The sequence below is a fragment of the Microtus oregoni genome, unplaced genomic scaffold (genome assembly GCF_018167655.1).
Source record: "Microtus oregoni isolate MIOR12 unplaced genomic scaffold, Mior012 000011F_ref0000422, whole genome shotgun sequence".
Classification (NCBI taxonomy): domain Eukaryota; kingdom Metazoa; phylum Chordata; class Mammalia; order Rodentia; family Cricetidae; genus Microtus; species Microtus oregoni.
This window is the reverse complement of record NW_024543070.1, coordinates 48,920,699-48,941,159: the sequence shown is the minus strand read 5'-3', so window position 1 is coordinate 48,941,159 and position 20,461 is coordinate 48,920,699. Positions and strand designations below refer to the sequence as shown.

Sequence of the window (20,461 nt, the reverse complement as noted above, 5' to 3'; positions counted from 1 at the left end):
CAGTTACCAATCTAGCCAGTGCTTTTACAGGGTGGCCCCAGACTAGAGGCATCAAAATCACTTTGTAGCTCAGTTTAGTCTTTTTTAAACCTATCCCACAATTCCTGACCCCACTCTACAGTTGGGGCTGACAGGACTGTCTGCCATCCACTGACGCTTGCTGGCCAGTGGTCTGAGTGTCGGTCTTTGGAAGCACTGATGTGAAAAGAAAAGGTCAGCCATCTTTTATTCTGGCGTCTTTAAGACTTTTCTTAACCCCTGGCATCTGTAGACTAGGATAACTCTAGGAACTAATTAAGTTTTATTTACTCTGAATGGAGTTTTTCCTTTGATTTTCTGAATTTAACAATTGATGGCTTCTGTTAATTGGACAAGTGGAACCTATTACCATTTCAAACATTGATTTCCACCCCTGTCAACTATGTTTCTGAATCTACTTTCAACTTATATTCGTCCTCCTCACTATACACTGTGTATTTTAGATCATTTCCTACTTTCCATATTTATGGCACCATCATTTCCATGCAGTTATTAATAATAAATAGGAAGATTTGCTTTTGATAGAAGCACATTAAATTAGATTTTCTTCTTGGGTTCCCAAACCACACAGGTAATGTGAATTCAGCTGCCAGCTCATCCATTTCCCTATTTCTGGTGTGTGTGTGTGTACATGAGTGTGCCATGGTCAGTGTGGAGGTCAGAGAACAACGTAGATGTAGGCCCTTGTCTTCTACCTTGAGTGAGACAAGGCCTCTTTGTTGTTTTCAGCCTGTGTACACTGGGCTGTGAGGTCCTGGTGATTTTCCTGTCTCTGTTTCCCATCTCCCAGTAGTTCTAGACTTGCAGATGCTTTCTCTGTATGGATAGATTTTGCCTGGATTCTGGAGTTCTAGACTTTCAGATGCTTGTACTGTAGGAATGGATTTTAGCTGTGTTCTGGAGTTCTAGACTTGCAGATGCTTGTACTGTAGGAATGGATTTTAGCTGGGTTCTGGACTTCTAGAACTGCAGATGCTTGTACTATATGGATGGATTTTACCTGGGTTCTGGACTTCTAGAACTGCAGATGCTTGTCCTGTATGAATGAATGGATTTCACCTGAATTCTGGAGTTCTAGGCTTGCAAATGCTTGTACTGTAGGAATGGATTTTGCCTGGGTTCTGGACTTCTAGAACTGCAGATGCTTGTACTGTAGGAATGGATTTTGCCTGGGTTCTGGACTTCTAGAACTGCAGATGTCTGCACTATGAGCACGGATTGTGCCTGGGTTCTCGGGTTTGAACCAGGCCATTGTGCATGGGTGCCAAGCACTTTTTTCTACACAGTTGTCTCCACCACATTTTCCTTCCTCTGGCGCCAGCTCCTTCCCTGGAGTTTTCATCATGATGAGGCCTAGGCATTATTGTTTCCCAAGCTCACAGATAATTAGAATATAGATAGCTAGAGACCAGAAAACAATTAGCAAGTTCTCTGGGAAAAAAATTAGCCCAACCAGGTCAAACACTGCCACTGTGGACTTCGGCCTTTTCATACTAATTGAAGAATTAAACTTACCAGCATCTTGATGGTTGAGCTACCATGAAAGTACATTTATTTTATTCAAGATTTTCTGAAACACTGTGTCAGGGTGTCCTGAGCATCTCGTCATCTGAGTGCCCACACTTGAGATCACTTGAATCATCTACCCCTGGGCATTGGCCTCCTTTCACCAACCAGACTCCTGCTGAACATCCTGTACCTATTGACCTTGATGCCCAGCAGGTAGGTAAAAGTAAAGAAATTTGATTTAAAAAAAGATTAAAATGGAAATGACCATAGCCAATGAGATATAGGACAGGGGCTTCTGCACTTATGTATTGCGGGAGCTAAGGGTGTTAAACCGAGAGTAGCCTAGTACATTGTCATATAACAAAGGTGATTGACAAAATCCATAGACAGATGGAAATGTTTGTGATGGCGGACTTCAGTGTCCTTAGTGTCATCCAGGAGCATCAGATGTGAGTGACCACTGGTTAGCGCAATCCTATCAGGAGCGTCTGATGTGAGTGACCACTGGTTAGCGCAATCCTATCAGGAGCATCTGATGTGAGTGACCGCTGGTTAGAGCAACCCTATCAGGCATCTTCCTTTCATGATAGCACAGAAAAGTGGCATCATTTCCTGGTTAACTTGATCCTACTGCCTAAATCTGGTCCGGTGTGTTCATCCAAAGTGTTAAGTTCTATTTGTTAAAGTAGAAAATGACTTGGGAATTATTTCTCACAAAATGTCAAGTGGCAGAATAAATAACCATTCCCCTCATTAATCCCCATGGGCAGCGTCTGTCTGAGGGCTTTGCTTTTCCGTAATGAAAATATGTCAGCTCTGAATATATGTTTGCGCGATTGAGACTCAACAGTGAAATGAAATAGATTCTCCACTCAGCCGCAAGTGAAATACAGCCGTTTGTGGGAAATGAGGCACCGAGCGCCATGAAGTGGTGACCTGGACTTTGAGAAACCTCAGGCAGGCTGAGATCAAGCGGGAAAGGGGAGGGCAGTGTGCGTGGGGAGTATAAAGAATTTCTTAAAGCAATATTCGTCTTAATTCAGCCCCATTGTAAGAGAAATCTCTGCCCCGTCGTGTAGCTCAGTGCTGAAGACATAGTGGGGCTTTGTCGTCATGGAAGCTGTGGAAATCACGGGGGCCCAGGGAGCCATCCAGAGGAGCAAGAGTATATCACCTTGGAAGCAAAGACTGTCGCTGACAGTGCGGTCAGAGTCATAGGACTTCAGAGACCTGCCTGCCAGCCAGGTCATTTCAGAACTGGGGAGAGCCAGAGAGCAGAGACCTCTGCCTGAAGAGCCACAGAGGTCCTGAGCAATTATTAGCTAAGCTGCACGTACTCCCACTGGCCTAACCACACACAGCGCCAGCTGCATAGCTCGGTCTTCTGCCCTCTCCAGCATGGAAATGAGGAAATCTCAGATGTCAAGGTGAGAAGTGTTCATTGTCCAATGCCCCCCACTCTCGCCAGCTCGGGGACCATTGTGGAAGAGGAGCAGAAAGATTGTGAGGTGGGAGGTAGGAGAGGACAGAGTGAAACAGTGTCTTCCAGGTATGGCAGGCGTGCTGTGCCCATGAACTCTTAGCAGCTGTGGTTGCCTGCAAGGAACCAAGACAGCCGACATTCTAGCACGCAGACAGCCGACATTCTAGCATGCAGACAGCCGACATTCTAGCACGCAGACAGCCGACATTCTAGCATGCAGACAGCCGACATTCTAGCATGCAGACAGCCGACATTCTAGCATGCAGACAGCTGACATTCTAGCATGCAGACAGCTGACATTCTAGCATGCAAACAGCTGACATTTTAGCATGCAGACAGCTGACATTCTAGCATGTAGAAAGTAGCTGACATTTTAGCATGTAGACAGCTGACATTCTAGCATGTAGAAAGCAAGGGCCCCAGCCCAAGGGGCAGTTGACAGTTGATGGCTTCTGAGGAAAGGAGAGTCATCTTTTATTAAGGGTGAGGCCTCTGGTGAGTCCACCGTGTTCCAGTGGATGGCCACATGCTCATGAGTATAGCAACAGTACAAATTTTGAACTTGGTGAGTTCTTTTTAAAGACAAGCAAGCATATCAGTGGGAATAAAATTTGGGGTGAGGAAGGGTGGATCCAGGAGGAGTCAAGGGGATGGGGAGGAGTGAATGTGGATCAAAATGCACTGAATGGAATTCTAAAAGAAACAATTAACTATGCGTTAATTACATATAAGAGCCACAGAGGGCCGGAGCAATTATTAGCTAAGCTGCACATACTCCCATTAGCCTAGCCACACAGCAGAGTACCAACTGCATAGCTCTGTCCTCTGTCCTTTCCAGTATGGAAATAAGAGATTCTCAGATGTCAAGGTGAAATGTGTTCATTGTCCAATGTCCCCTACCCCCACCAGCTCAAGGATCATTGTGGAAAAGGAGCAGAAAGATGATAATGTATATATTTAAAGTTCAAAGATGGCTAGATGGCATGCAAGTTAAGTGCACCAGCTGCTTTTGCAAAGGAGCTGAGTCTTATTCCCAGCACCTACATGGTGGCTCCCAACTATCTCTAACTCCAGTTCCGGGGGTTCTGGTGCCCTCTTCTGGCCCCTCAAGGGAACTGACAAACACAGTGTACAGATATATATGCAGGCAAACACTCAGAGATACAACTTCAAAAATTTAAATAAAAGCACCATCTGTGTAAAGGTATTGATCAAATGTCACCCTTTCTATGAGGCCAACACGTCCACTACCTCTTCTTCTTTGCCCTTTTTGTCCCTCCTCATCCTGATTCCTCCTCCTCATTGGTTCACCATTCCCCCTTCTCCCCTCCTCTGTACCTCTTCTTCATCCTGGTCCCATGTAGACAGAGGCCGCTCATTCGGGTTTTGGCCACCCAAATAATTACACAAAACTATATTAATTACAACACTGTTTGCCAACAGTTCAGGCATTTTCCTAGCTAGCTCTTATATCTTAAATTAACCTGTTTTTATTAATATATGTATTATCATGAGGTTGTGGCCTACCAGTTTAAATTAACCCAATCTATTAATCTATGTATTGCCATGAGGTTGTGGCCTACTGGTAAGATTTTCCAGTGTCTCTTTCCTTTGGCAGCTACATGGTGTCTCCTTGACACCACCTACTCTCCCTATATATCTCTGTTCAGATTTCCTGCCTGGTTTTACTCTTCTAAGTCATTGGCCAAAACAGCTTTATTCATTATTCAGTAAAAGCAACACACATATATATGTACAGAAGGACATCTCACATCATCTCCCCTTTTCTATATAATTAAAAAGGAAGGTTTTAACTTCAACATAGTAAAATTATGTATAACAAAACAGGTATCAAGCAAGAATTACAGTCCCCATTCCCCTTCTCTTCATTACCCTTCTAAGCAGACTCATTTAGCCATCCCCTTTGTTCCTATTATCATTTGCTTGTTGATATATACTTGATAGATTAATTGCTCCTCTACTGCATATTGGCACAGCACTCAAAAGTGAGAATGAATAGGGCAAGCTTTGTGTGATTGTGTGTGTATGTAAAGTTATCTTTGTTAGCCATCAGAATTTTCACCGTGCCTAATGAAAACTTTATATGGGAAATCTCCATTTCTCATGCTTCCATCCTCTAGAAATTACCACTCATCTTTCTGCTTCTGAGCTTGGTGATTCTTGCTAGCTCATATATGAGGAATCACATAGTGTGTCTTTTTAGATTGATTTACCTCATTGAGCAATTTGTTTTCAATATTAATCCATGTTTTAGCCCATAACTTCAACTCCTTCCTTTTTATGGTTGAAGAATAATAGCCTGTTTATCCATACAATGACATTTTGCTCTTTGTTTAATCTATTAATGGCCTTGCTATCATGTTATAGCTCTGCTAGTGATGCCACAGTGAATATTGACATGTAAATTTAAGTTCCTGCTTTCAGACTTCTTTGTGTAGATGTGGAGGAGTAGAATTGTTCTGTGTTGTAAGGTGCCCACATTTTGTGGAGAACCTCCATGCTGCATTAGCATGAGGACATCACTTCACTCCTGCCACTAGTACTCAATGATCTGCCCACAGACTTAATGCACAACTTGTGTTACGTTATTTACTGGTTTGAGGAGAAAACATCATAACTGGTGGGAAGTGAGACCTCACTGTGGTTTGAGTTTGCATTTCCCCTTATATGTTTTGGAATGCTTGTATGAATCTAACAGATATTCTAGTCATATATTTTGCTTATTTTTAAGCATCTGTTTTATTGAGTTATGACATTTCTTATATATTGTGGCTATTAATTTCCTACCAGATAAATGATTCTTAAATATTTTTATGTTCCCTAGATTGCCTTTTCATTCTGTTAACTGTGTCCTAGGGTACACGAATGATTCCCCTCTGTGTGCTGTGATTACCATCAATGAATAAAGAAAATTGGCTTGACCTGATAGGGTAGAACAGAGCTTGGTGGGGAAGACTAGACTGAATGCTAAGAGGAAAAATGTGGAGTCAGAGAGAAGCCATGTAGCCTCATCAGACACAGACACCAGAACTTACCTGGTAAGCACAACAGCCTCATGAAAATACACAGCTTACTAGAAATGGGTTAAGTTAACCCAATAAGAAGCTAGAGCTAATGGGCCAAGCAGAGATTTAAATAATATAGTTTCTATGTGATTATTTTGGGGCTGAACAGCTGGGAACCAAGAAGTGGTCTTACTCCTACAAATTGGTGTGCCAGTGTGGCCAACTAAATTCACTTAAAAACCTGAGAGAACTTGAAAAGGAATTCTAGACACAAAAGTACAGAGTTTAACACAGCTTCTTGCTGCAGCTCCTTTAAGAGAGGTTTTTCTGATTCAGGAGTAGCAGAAAAAGAAGCATTTTGAAACAGCGGCTTCCTGGTCCATGCTGTCAGTGTGAACTGGCTCTTTCAGGAGGCTGAGCATTTAAATGGGGTTGAAGGGGTGAGGATGGCTCCCACCCAGCAGTCTCAGAGGCAGTGAAATGACTTCTGCAATGATGGACTTGGCAGAGTAAGTAGGAAGTACCGTATTTGACCTAGCAATGCCAGAGCTTAAGATTTTTAAGAAGCATTTAGCATTTTAAGAAGCATTCCTGGATAGTAAAGAATTACATATATACAAAAGGACAGATTCAGACACAAAAGACCTCTAAATGAGTCAGTGTTGGATAAATGTATGTAGACTTGGAATAGGGAAGAAAAGGAGTATTGAGAGTCATAAAAGCAAGTAAATGGTTTATAAAGATAATAAAATAAACCTGTAGAAAAAGTAATAGAGTAATAAAAATAAGCCATGTAAAGATGAACTATACATATAGAGAGATGCATTCTTCACATTTAAGAATAGGGCAAGTGCTTTATAATTGTTAAGAAAGCTAGTAATTAATAGGAATTAAATAGGGGCAGTGACCTGATCAGATTTCAAATTGCTTGTTTATCTCATGAAAATATTCCATCAACTGGGCACATACATAGCTGTGGGTAGTCAGGAAGATGGTTTCTGCTTAATTGTTTAATTCTGATGAATAGAAATAATACTAGGATATTTTTCATTATTCAGACTGACATAAGAAAGTAATAGTATTCTCAGTCAAAAAGACAGCTAATTTTAGACTTTAGAACAAAATTGAGGCAAATTGGTTACCCCTGGAGATGAATATCTTGTTACCCTAGAGACAAATACACGAGGACAAGTTCATTACTGAATCAATGAAGCAACTTTGGTAAACATAACCCCCCTGTAGTAATGGACTTTCTGCATGTACTCCTAACCTCAAGGTTGAGCCAATTACCTATTTATTGTGTAAGTCCTGAATTTCAATGTCACTTTCTGTCTGGGAACCCTGACCACTCAGAGTTATGTGCTTACTTTACTCACTGGCTGGTCAATGTGGCCTCCCTAGCCTGAGAGAAATTGTGTGATCAGTTTGGCTCTGTTTCTTATTGTTTACTCAAGAAATGCTTTGTGATCCTGATAACATGATTCACATTTGTCCAGAGGTTTTGCTGTAGAGGGAGACAAAGGAGAGAACTGTGATGGAGAAGGAACTGTAAGACATGGAGAGAAAAGTGTCCATAAAGAGACGCAGCTGTGTGGAGACAGATTTTTTTCAGAAAGAGGTTTCCCCGAGATGAAGTAAAAGGGAAGGTTACCATTAGAAACTGTGTTTCCTTACTTACCCCTCAGACAGAAAGGTCTAGCCCTTGCCACATTCATTGATTCTTTATCATACCCTAGATGCAGCCTGGGAACAGGCTCTCCCAAAGGCTGCCAGTAACACAGGGGTACTAGGAACTGAGCCCAGGTCCTCAACAGTAGGTGCTCTTAACCTCTGTTCAGGTCACGTAATTCTTCTTTAGTGTTTGGTAAAGTTCACTGGTGATGTCTTTGGTCCCCAGCTTTTATGCCAGTGGGCTGTAGTTCCCAATTCACTATTATAGCTGGTTACAGGTGTGTGCAGATTTTCTCCCTTCTCATGACTTTGCCTTGCTTGGTAGGTTGTGTGTTTCTAGGACTTTGTCCATTTCACATAAGCTTCCTGATTTTTTGGCAAACAGTTGTTGATGGCATGATATCATTTACCTTTTTAATTTCACAAAATGTCACGATTCTTGTATTTTAGCCGCTCAAATGATTTATTTGTGTCAATCTAAACATTTGTAAATTTTTAATTATTTTCTAAAACCAAATTTTTGGCTTGGTTGATTTTTTTCATTTTTAATCTGTTATTCATACCCTTCTGCTGGCTTTGAGTTTGTTATTTTTCTCTTCCTTTAAAGTGAAATATTAGGTTGTTAATTTGGTTTTTTTTTTTATGAGGCTGAAGTCACAAACTTGTCTTAACATGAGCTGTGCTTCCTTCATGCCTTTTTGTGTGCTGCATTTTGGTGTCATTTTATTTAAATCAATGTTTCCCAATTCAGTTTCTTCTTTGGTACCATGATCAATTATTTAGTTAGCGAATTTTACTGATTTCTAGTTTCTACTTTGTCCAGAAAGATATTTTATATAAATTTGATTTTTAAAATGTATACACAATTGCAAGTCTTAAAACATCAAGACTTACCTGAGGCCTGACGTATGGTCTCTCTTGGAGAATGCTTCATATATACTAAAGGAAAAAAATCAATATATTCTGCTGTTGTTGTGTAGGGGGTTCCATAAATGTCCGTGAGTCTAATTGGTTTATATTGTTGCTCAAGTCCTAGACTTCCATATTGATTTTCTGTCTGGTTGTTCTCTCTGTTATTGAGAGTGGAGTATTAAAGTCTGCAATTAGTATTGTGAAGCTGACTATTTCTCATCTTGAGTATGCCAACTTTTACTTCATATATTTTTGCAGGTGTGAGTTTTTCACACATACATTTTTGCTGGCTATGCCTTCTACATAATTAGCAATTTTGGCATCACATATGTCTCTCTTGGGGCCTTATAATCATTTTTGACTTAAAGTCTATTGATCTAATAACAACAATCTCTATCCTCTTTTGCTATTTTTACAGATTCCCACACACCCCAAATCTTCCACTGTCTAAGTATTTGTGTTTTTAAACCTCAAGTGTCTCTTGTAGGCAGTAAATAGTTGAGTCGTATAGAAGACATAGGTTGTTTAATTCATTCTGCCACTTTGCCTTTGACTGGGGTGTTATATTTAAATTAGTAACTAAAGAAACATTTGGCCATGGGATTGCTTTCAGTATGTCTTACAAATGCTCTCTTGCCTCTCATTTTCCCAGTTGTCACTTCCTTTTTCATTTACTTGATTTCTTGTAATAAAATGTATGGGTTATTTTTCTATTTCCTCTGTGAATGTTCATAGAGCCTTAACTACTATGAAATTTGTGCTTTGTCCTAAAGTTATCAGAATCCATTTAAAAATAATAAGTTTAGTTGCACACAGAACAGTAATATAAAGGGCTTCCTATAATTGAAAAAGTGGACACTCTCAGCTAGACAGAAGGAAGTACATGTGAGCATAGTCCAACCTGTGCAGCGATTGTTTGCACGTGAAATCATGAAAAAATCAAATCAGGTTAGCTTTGCTGTAATCTCAAATTAAAAAAATTATGGACATAGTATGTGATAGTTCAGTAGGAGACATGAAATGTCTAGGTGGAAGATGTGAGCGGAAACAGATTCGATATAATTCCACTGTGTCTTCAGGAAGTACAGAGCCTCTTTAGTCTTCTGTGAAGGGTTCCCTGAAGTGAGTGGCATCGAGACTCTTAGGTAACAGATCGATAAGCTGATTCAGAAATAAGTTTGAAACCAAAAGGTGTATAAAAATTTCAAGAGAGGCCGGGCTTGCTAAAACAGATGTTGCCTCTTTCCCAGCAGAACTAACAAGTTGGTTAAGGAAAAAGAACAGAGACTCAAACAAAACCCAATTGTGTTAAAACCAGACACTTTCTGAAGAAGACACCCAGCAGAAACTATATCCCAAAAAGTATGGAGGAGTTGGGGCTGGAGAGATGGCTCAGTGGCTAAGCATGCTAACTGTTCACACAGGACCTGGGTTTGATTCCCAGCACCCACAAGGTGGCTCACAACCATTTGAAATTCTAGGCCCATGGCATCTGATGGTCTTTTCTCTCCTCCATGGACCCAAGACATGCACACGCACACAGCTATACATACAGACAAAACAGGTCATACACATAAAATAAATCTTAAGTACAAAGGACGTACCATAGCATAAAACATGAAGGACAGATTAACTCTGTCATTGTGTGGCAATATCACAGCATATGTAAAAAACGCAGTTATAGTTACCAGAGCAAAGAACCCTGAGACCCTGAAAATCAAAATTAAAAGTCACCTGCCCTTGTTCTAAGAAGCTCAGCATAGGTGTCGGCCATTTTATTTATGCAAAGGTTGTACATAAGCTTTAACATAGAAAATGGGATAATACTTCAAAGAGGAAAGCTTCATAATTTAAAGTCCTGGTAATCAGAAAGTGCCCTTTCAGACATCCTGAACCAGTTTGCTATGAAAATGAAAATGTTAAGGTTGTATTTTTACCCCCACGGTCAAGTTGAAGCCACTGGGGCCAGGGAAATACTTGGCTTGTGAATGCTGCTCCTCTTACCTGGTGATTCATCACATTTGGCTGGCCATTGACACAGACCCTTATTTGGATATGCTACAGGGCTGCAAGTCACTCACTACTGCTGCTGATGCAGTGACAGCCATCAAAGCTGCAAGGGATGAAGTAAAGCAAGACCTGCAAATGCCTTAGGGATATAAGGAGTGGAGTCATGAATGAAATGATGGGGAAGTGAGAGAAATCATTCATGTAGCCAGTAGAGTTGGTGAAGGGCTTGCAGGTGTGCCTGATGAAGATGCGGACAAGCATATCAAAGGCCACCAAGAGTTCATTCTTAATGATAATGGATTGGAAGGACCAAAGGACTCATTCACAGAGGAAGAAGAAATTGATGCTGACCTGGCAGTATGGACATGGTCACTTTTTCCCAAGCATTTTTCATTGCATAGACAGCATAGGACAAAATGGAGGAGTGTGATTCTCTCTAGACTACAAATGCAAATTTACCCAGACAAATACTGAAGGGCTACAACCCTCAAAACATCTGATGAGCCAAAGAGAGAAAACAACTTCCAGTCTGATGTTTCCAAAGGGTTTTGATAGACACCTATGGTCCTTGGATCATTGATATTGTCATTTCTGGATATCTAGCCATCAGCATTGTCTCATCTTAATCATGATCAACCAAAAAAAAATAATCTCCTCATACACCATCAGCTTATGACCTCTCAGAGAATAACAGCGTAGACCATTCACCTCAGCCATCTGGTTATGTTGTACCGCCTCATCTCTGTGGGGTAATTGTGTAGGAAGTAATCAATATTTTTTTTTTTTTATTTTTCGAGACAGGGTTTCTCCGTAGCTTTTGGTTCCTGTCCTGGAACTAGCTCTTGTAGACCAGGCTGGCCTCGAACTCACAGAGATCCACCTGCCTCTGCCTCCCGAGTGCTGGGATTAAAGGCGTGCGCCACCACCGCATACTTATGGAGGGAGAGAGTGATATGCACATAATCTTATGTTGTATTCTGTCATCAGATATGACTAATATTCTACTGTGCTTAACATTAGTGTGTTACCTATGGAAAAACACAGTACATCTAGGGACCAATATGAATTGAGGGCATCAGTGGAGAACTTGAGATGTATTCTCCACATTTAAGGAAGGGGCACTGTGCTTTATAACTGTTAAGAAAGCTAGCAATTAATAGGAATTAAATAGGGGCAGTGACCTGATCAGATTGCAAATTCAAGGCCACAGACTCATCCAAGAACCAAGTGTTGGGTTTGTACCACAGTGGTGGGGTATTCGCCTAGCTTGTGTAAAGTCCTGGCTTTGATGCCCGACACCGAAAGAGTGGGTGAATGAAGCAATCTAACAAGACTCCTGGGGTGGTTGTTAGAAGGTGGCAGTAGCAGCAGGATGGAGGAGAAGCAGAGACATGCTGAGGTTACGTTGGTGGCAGAGGCAGGGCTTACAGGAAGGGCATTTTGAAAAAGCTGCTGGAATACAATTTGTTTCCCTCCATCTTTTCTTCCTCCCCTTCTTGTCCATATTCGAGGCTAACCTCAGGCTCACTAAGCAGTCGGGGTAACCTCTTGCCTCTGCCTCCTGAGTACTGAGATTCCTGTGAGCTCCCACACCTAGTTATTTTACTTCTTTCTTAGATCGCACAAGACCAATGTGACACATTGCTATGGGATACAAATAGCGAAACTTAGAGATGAAGTCCACACCTCTATCTATCCGCCACCTGCCCCAGCTCCGTGGCTGTTTTCCTTAGAGGACACTGTTATAATTTAGAAAAAAAAAAAGCGACATGCAAGAGAAAGATGCCGTGTTACAGAGCTCAGGTGGAGGTTTTGTTTGTTTGTTTGTTTGTTTTAATTGGGAAAAGTGAATGGGCAAAAGGAGAGGGAAGACCAGCTTCTGCAAACATGAGCAGCAGAAGAGAAGAGAGAGAGGGAGAGGGAAGGAGGGAGGGAGGGAAGGAGGGAGGGAAGGAGGGAGGGAGGGAAGGAGGGAGAAGGGCAGAGAGACAGGCAGAGAAGCAGAGAGAGAGAGAAAGAAAGAAAGAAAGAGAAAGAAAGAAAGAAAGAAAGAAAGAAAGAAAAAGAATAAGAGACAGGAGGTGAGCAAGGCCCAGCTTTTAAAAGGGACCTTAGGGAACATGCGCAGCAGGTGTTCTTAGTGGCTGCAGCTGAGGATGCATCCCATCAGGACCTCAAGGGCAGGCCAGCACAGATGCCTGAACACTAAAGGCACCAATGTTATCGTTCTGAAGTGTATCCTTTTTGGTTTTGTCCTTCTCGTGGGTACTCTGAGTAACAGATAGTATCAAGTTTTAGACATATAATTTACACATTTGATACACTTTACCTGATTTTTTTCTAATATAACCAATATCTTAAGAGGTTTTTTCTCTAAGTACATAGTAGGTCACTTCATTCTTTGGCTGTAACACAGTATCCCAAAATACAGGCTCCTTCTGTGTCTTCCTTGGTGGGTATTTAGTTTTGCTTCTCCAATTTCTCTTTTCTAGTGAACAATCTGGAAAGGAAATGCTTTTATATGTATCCTTCCAAGTTATCTCTTTTCTCCCCATGGGTGGTCGCTGGCAACTGCGGTTTCTGCTCCCTGAGTGTGCATCCTTGGGTGGGTACTCTTCTGTTTCTCGACTCTGCTGTTGTAGTCCTGTATAGTGACGGAATCCCCTTAGCCCATGTTCTCATCAACCCTGGCTTGGATCAAGATTATCTTCCCATTTATAACTACTCTATTATGGTGTGTATTTACCACCATCTAACACTGGGTGGGGCTGCGCAGTTTCATTGCCTCCTGTGCTCCTGTGAACTGCCTTTAACTTTTGCTTGCCAGTTTGGTGTACTTGCCAGTCTGGCTTTTCTTAAGAGTTTGTAGGAGTTAAAACATATTTTCTACCCGAATCATTCCTTTGCTTTATACCACCAATATCTCCATCAGGCTCTTATCTGTTCTTTGTGATGTGTTATTATCTTTCACGGGTTCACATTTGTCAAGTGTGTCAATCTTTCCCTAATGGGTGATGTTCGTAGGGATTCCCAAAAGGCCTTATTGGTTCTACTTCCCCTGTGCACAGTGACTGGATGTCCTGTCATGTGTAACTGGTGAAGTTTGAGTTTGAAGTGTCTGTGGGACATACATGCAACAGAAGCTCAAACGGCCGATGGGTATTTTAGAATGGAGTCAAATTCAAGTCTTTCACTGGAGATACAGACTGGGTTTCCCAGAGTGGAGGGGGCATTTGCAAGTGGAAGTCTCAGGACACACAGGGAGTATGCTATGCCAATGGGACTCGACTGAATGGCAGCAATGTAGACAGAGGGATGAGCTAGTCACAGGCACACTGGGGCAAATAGGGATGCTCTGTCTGGCTTGACAAGCATCTGGTATGTTACTTCATGGAGGAGAGGCGGGGTTCTTGAAGGAAAGGAGAATGCCTCACTCCCAGTCTTCACTGAAATTAAAAAACAGTAAGTGTGAGTAGGGATAACAAGAGCATAATCCAGCGTGGCCAAGAGAAAGCTGGGGCCAGAGAGGATCGAAAGTAGTTAAATGGGAGTGTGGCGTGTCTCTGAACAGGCGCCGGAAGCTGATGGGGCAGCCGAGAGAGATCAGGCGCTCAGCAGGTCATCTCTAAGTGATGATAGCTTTGGCTGACAGCCCCGGTGCCCATCACTTGACAGCCCAGAGTGTGGTTGTTTGGGGACTCGGTGAGTCAAGTTCACACCCCTGCTAACAAACACAAGCACCCACATGCTGCAGACAAAGTAAAATTTATTGAGACAGACAGAAGTGCGCCTACTCGGGACTACAGGTAAGCGGTTACTATTAACCAAAGAGTCGTGTTCACATTCCATAAAAGTCTACATGGAAAAGCATTCAGAGTACTAGATTTTCTACATCACTACTTCACCTACAATAGGGACAACAAACTGACAGTCTGGATTTGATGGGGTCTTGTCACACGGCTACACATTGAACGGGGACAAACATCAGTGACTGTGAAAAGGTGTATAAAGACCAAAACCGCCCGTTGCAGAAAGGGCTCTTGGATGTTACTGTACAGTGTGGTCAAGATAAAACAAAAGCAAACCCAACGCCAATGGCATTGTGGAACGAGCAGAGGGCTGACCTGGATGGACAAGTCATCATTTCCGGGAAAGGTGGGGATGTGGGCATAAAGGAGGAGCTGAGAGAAAGCCACATGAAGGCATCCCCATGCTGAGAACATCTGTAGAAACCAAACACATTCATATGGCAGAGAGTGAAGCCTGTGGAAGAGAATTCTGGGGTTCAATTGAATGCCACAGTAATGGCATTAAAAATAACTGCTTGTAGAGACAGTAACAACATCAATGGAAGGATTCCTGGAAATAAGGCAGTAAGGGCTCAACTCAGTACCTGCTTACACAATGGGTCGGTCATCCCAGGAGCGCAGACGCTAACAGCATCAGATGATGCTTGGAATGGGTGGGATTATTTTGGAATCAAAGGCTCCATCCAAAGAGGGCAAAAGAAGCTCTGCGTCTCGGGAGAAGGTAACAGAAAGTCTAATTTTAAGTACTATTACAAGTAACTGTCTTTAAAACCCCAGTGGGGCACGACAGTGGCAATGGTGCTGCTTTGTTGATATGGGCTCCAGACGTAGGAGGGCTTTTGATTTAATATCTTAATGAATCAAAATATCTTCTTGGAACGTCTCTGCAAATGACATCCCATTACCTTCCTGGGAACTGCCTATTGAGTACTCTTCTCCACCATCAAGATAATGTTAAGGAGCTCTGAGTGTCATCTTAATGTGACACTTGTCATACGATAATTAGACAAAGTAAGTGGTTCATTGGGTTCCGAGAAGTTTCTCCAAGTGAAATCAATTTGCCGATTGTTAATTTGTTCTCTTGTGCATTTTTTCCAAGCTTGAAGGAAATAATAACAATGGCTTATGATGACGGCCTAAACTGAGATTTCTAGTGTCTTTTTAATGTATCCTATTATCATTTAGCTGCGATTGAGCACCTGCTTCCTAAATTATGATCTAAATTATGATCAGTTTTGAGGGTGAGAAAAAATGAAAAACAAACTAGAGGACTGGGGAGGATGTCATCAAGACCCCGAACTGAGCAAGTCTGCATCTCCGTAGAGAGGAAGCACGCAGAATTCTCAACATCCGGCGGTACTTGTATCTACCAGGCCAAGGGAGCAAACGGCACCAGAGATATCCATTTCCCACACGAGAAGAATTCCTGGACCAGTGCAACCTTGTCCATCCTGTTCTAGGATGGAGATGCTAGTGAAAGAGGCTTACTACATACAGAAGGCCAGCTTGGGGTGGGAGACGGGTTTGACCAAATACACTTTTTGCCTGAGTTAATAGATCTGTCTTGTGGACTGGCTAAAACTCACTGGGAAGGCAAGGACAACGAAGAGATAGTGTTGGCGGGCTGTGGCTGGTTAGGGCAAAATAGAGGTTGTTTCTGATGAATCGTGGCTGGTTAGGGCAACTGGCTAGGTAGGAAGCAAGCAGGCAGAGCTCGGGGAGCTGGCCCTGACCTGAATGGGGCTGCGCTGGAGTCTACTCTTTGGTACTCGTGTGGAAGAAATCTGGGAGAATACAGAGATATTGTTACTGAAACTGAATGCCAATAATGAGCTTAGGCCAGCTTCTTGCGCTACTAGGATCTCTTTCTAGGTCTCCGTTGGGATTTCTATTAAATGAAGGGTGAGAAAGAGAACCCCTTAGGGCCTTTATCTCCCCCGTCATGATCTGTGTAGAAAGGGGGTGGGGGAAGGAACATGAAGAACACGAAGAACCCTATATTTTTTTCCTATGATCATCATGGTGCTGTCTTCTCGGCGAGTATAAGCTCAGTAGGAATGCCTCAGAAAAAGCCCTTGAGGGTAGGGAAGGGAGCTGCCACAGTGGGGATGCTGCATCCTGAGGGGATGTTTAGCTATATGAAGGAATGGCTTGTGAAGCTGCCCAAGTGGGAGTTGCATGGCTTCTGTGGGGAAACGAAGCAGTTTAGGCAAACAGGCTTATCCAAATCAAAAGGGCTTCTAGACACTTTGCAGCTGCATAGAGGAACCTCCCCAGCCTGCAGGCTCCACAGGCCAAGTGTCAGTACAAACAGGACTCCAAGAGGAATTTCATACCCCAGTTTGTGTTCCGCATCTGGAGTTGCTGATTAAAAGCCGTGGTTTTTCTAAAGTGTTTTCGGTATACAATCAGACACTCAGAGGTGTGTAAGCAAGTCATGCAAGCACAGACACCTGTTTGTGGATGTGCGAGTGGCAGGGGAAGCATCAAGACCTTAATTTCTAAAAAAGAAAATGAATTCTTTCTCCAAAGGGACTTGGACTGAATTAAGGCTGTCATTCGTAGGAAGCCATTTTTTATAACTTTTATAATTTTATACATTTTATGATTTTTAATAAACATCGGAGGTGGTGGGAACAGAAGGAAAAGGAGCAGTGGTGTGGTGTGGTTTCCACAACATCTACAGGACACAAGAAAAGCACTTAGACACCATAAGGCTGGGAACCATGCTGTAATAACCACCGAGGTGGGTAATCAGAGAGGGTCTTTGACGTTTGAGAGGGTGGGGCTCCCTGCACTGCTGGATTCCGCACAAATCACATGCTAGTTGCAAAAACCTTACAGGAGGGAAGGTGGCTTTATCTGAGCCAGCCCTTCTCTCATCCGGTGGAAACAAAAACAAACACAAACAACATCCTTTCTCCCGCACAACTGTATGCAAATTCAGAACGCTCTGGGAAGGGGTCTTCCAAACCTTAGCCCTGGTACAGAGAGAACAGCAGAGGAGAGACCCGTGGGCCTCGGAGTCTTAGATACAAATGCAGGCAAAGGAAGCGACTTGCAAATCTGCCAAAAGCATGTCCTCTCCCTCATGGGCACTACCATATGTACCCAACCTCGTCTTCCTTGTCATCGTCTTCGTCCTCGTCATCCTCCCGCACAGCCCGGGTGTGCACCCTCAGCTTCCCCTCCCGGTCCTTTGGTCCCAGCTCTCGCTCGTCCTCTAGATCGTCCAGCAGGACCACAGAGCCACCGCTGCCGAAGTCCCCCGACGTTTCCTGCTCCTCTTCTAGCAGGGGAAGGAAAGACCTCAGGTTAGCGCCCACTGTCCCTCAAGGCCCATGCGGACTCCCTAGGCTCGTGACTTGGGTTGTAAGATAAAAACCAGAGCATTTTCTTCTGCAGTGTGGGAGCTCAGATTGAAACGTCTCTAGGGCTCAGCCCTGGCCCTGTGGGCTGCTCTGATGGAAACCTGTCCAGGTTGATGTCATGTCAACTGGACACATTAGGTGGGAAGATGCCTCCATCAGCTTCCCTGTAGTCAAGCCTGTGGGACAATTCCTAGATCAGTGATTGATGGGGGAGGGTGGTTCCATCCCTGGGCTGGTGGTCCTGCGCTGTATCAGAAAGCAGGCTGAGCAAGGTATGGGGAACAGGCCAGAAAGCAGCATTCCGCCATGGCTTCTGCTTTAGTCTCTGCCTCCAGGTTCCTCCCCTGTGCCTGCCCTGAATTCCCAATAAGCCCTTTTCTCCCCGAGTTACTTTGAAATATGGTCTTTATCACAGCAATGGGAAGCCCTAGAGTACCCTGGGTGCTTCAGCCTCGTTAGGAACACTGCAGTCCTGAGTGCTGGACCAGTGACCGTCCCCTGACTCACAAGCTCTTGTCTACCCAGTGATACTGGTAAAGATCTGCTCCTAGCAAAACCGGCTCTGCATGAGGTCATGGAATTCCAGCATTCTGTCTCCATGGCAGACTCACTACAGCCAGAGCTGGCTCTTGAGATTCTGCCATGACCCCTACGCACTAAGGACCCCTGGGTCAGCCTGGGCTGCTGCCGGAGGCTTTACTCACCACAGCTCACGGTGCCCTGTTTCCTGGAGCCAGCCAGCTCATTCCCGTATTTATCTACACACCAGCACTGCCCCGTGCTGCCGTGACACTGCGTGGCTTTGTAGTAACCCTCCTCGTTACACCGAGGTACGAATGCTCCTGTGGGGACAAAAGGGCCAATTTCAGTCAGAGAAACAAGCATGGAGGCGTGGGGTTCATGCCATTTAAGACAGGGAGGGGGGGTCACACGCAAGCCGCAGATTGGCTGTAGGGTCCCAGGAAAGAATGGGGCTGACTGCTTACTATTTTGTAAACATTATGGGGACCTCAGCCTTGATTAGGAAGTGTATATTGGATTCCAAGAAACTCATTCCCCAACTAGACTTGATAAAAGTCAAGAGCATTGTGTAGTTACACACATTCCGGGCACTAATCTAACCATGTGCATTATATATTAAACATGTTCACATAATCTCTTTCCTTTGGATAAACATAGAAGTAGGACTTTTGATGAGTTTCATGTTTCTGCTCAAGTAAGCTTGTGATGAAAATTCAGAGTCTGATCATTAATCTTAATTAGCAACTTGATTGCATTCATATTAGTAAAGCCCATCTCTGAGAGGTGTCTTTGAGGGCATGACCTAATCAATGGGTTAATCCCCGTATTGATTGGTAATAGGCTGGCATTACTGGACATACATCAGTGTAGAAAAAGACATGGACAATTAAGGGGGCACAGGATGGCAAAGCAGCCCCTCTCTCCAGTGTCTGAAGCTTCAGGACAGTTGAGAGTAAAGAAATATATAGAAAAATGTTATTTAAATTAAAAAAAGAATTCCACTACAATTAATATTTTCTGTAACGATTGCCCACAGAGCTGAAATTTTCAGGTAGGGCCCATGCAACACCTCTTTCAGATATTTTCTGAAATTCTCACTGGACAAGGCTCCCAGTTTCTCATGAGCCTCTGTGGTGTTGGGTTTTAGCTCATCAGCTGGCATCCTTCCAGCACACCTCAGGAGCCACCCTGGGATCTTATTTAGATTCCTAGCAACCCTTTGAAGACATAACTTCACAACCCACCAAAACTGTAACTTTGGCTGCTGTAAAGACAGTTAAGAGTCACCCTCCTGGAGAAGCCCACATCTGTAATCACCGAGTGCTGGCCCCAAGAATCCTTTCTGTGGTGAGATCAGGGGTCTGGCCTTACCTGAGTGGAAGTCCCTACAGGAAAAGGAATGCCTCTGCTGGCAGCCATGCTGGGCTGCTTTGGCTACTGTGCTCCTGCTGACAGGAGGGGATGAAAGGTTGGAGGCGGGGTCTAGTTAGAGACTGGAGGCCTGTCAGCTTCCTGCGTTTTCTTGATGTAAACTGCCCTGCCTTGATGGGCTGACACCACCACATCTGTGAGGCAGAATGCGCATTTTCTCTTTAAGCAGCTCTCTGGTGTTCTGTCTGTGATGAGAAGCTAAATATGCTGTTTCTTTAAATCATTTTACAGCTCCATCTGACAGTTTGACCCACGGACCAGCAACATAATCTAGAACCCCTTTAGAAACGACTTTCTTTTTCTGGTCATGAGTCAAAAGTTGATTTTTATTTTCTTTTTTAAAATAATTTGTGTTTACCCCACGTGGCCGAGTGTTTGTGCATGCTCTCTCAAGCCTGTGCCTGTTCACAAGCGCCCATGCCTGCACGCTTGCTTATGAACTGTGTGCATGCAATTCTTATGGCGACCAGAAGGAGGCATCAGATCACCTGGAACTGGAGTTACAGACAGTTGTGAGCTGCCATGTGGGTGCTGGGAACTGAAGCTGGGTTTTCTACAAGAGCTGTCAGTGCTCTGAGCCGGGGAGTCATTGCTTCAGCTCCCTCCAACCCCAAGTCAATTCTGAGGGCCAGAAATACCTTCCCTCTATACTGAGTTTGGATTGTTCAGCTTTAAGTT

At 43.4% G+C, this 20,461-nt stretch overlaps 1 protein-coding gene across 2 annotated transcripts in view; it reads right to left on the bottom strand.

The window, feature by feature from the left end:
* Positions 1-14,396: 14,396 nt before the first annotated feature.
* The window catches only part of Spock1 (SPARC (osteonectin), cwcv and kazal like domains proteoglycan 1), a 458,837-nt gene continuing 452,772 nt past the window's right edge, over positions 14,397-20,461 (bottom strand). For both annotated transcript variants that reach the window (XM_041660008.1, XM_041660006.1), the window contains 2 exons: positions 18,535-18,672; positions 14,397-17,748 (listed from right to left, as the gene is read on the bottom strand). In XM_041660008.1, the coding sequence (XP_041515942.1) occupies positions 17,558-17,748; positions 18,535-18,672 (329 nt within the window). In that variant the 3' untranslated portion in view covers positions 14,397-17,557. The remainder of the gene's footprint in view (positions 17,749-18,534; positions 18,673-20,461) is intronic.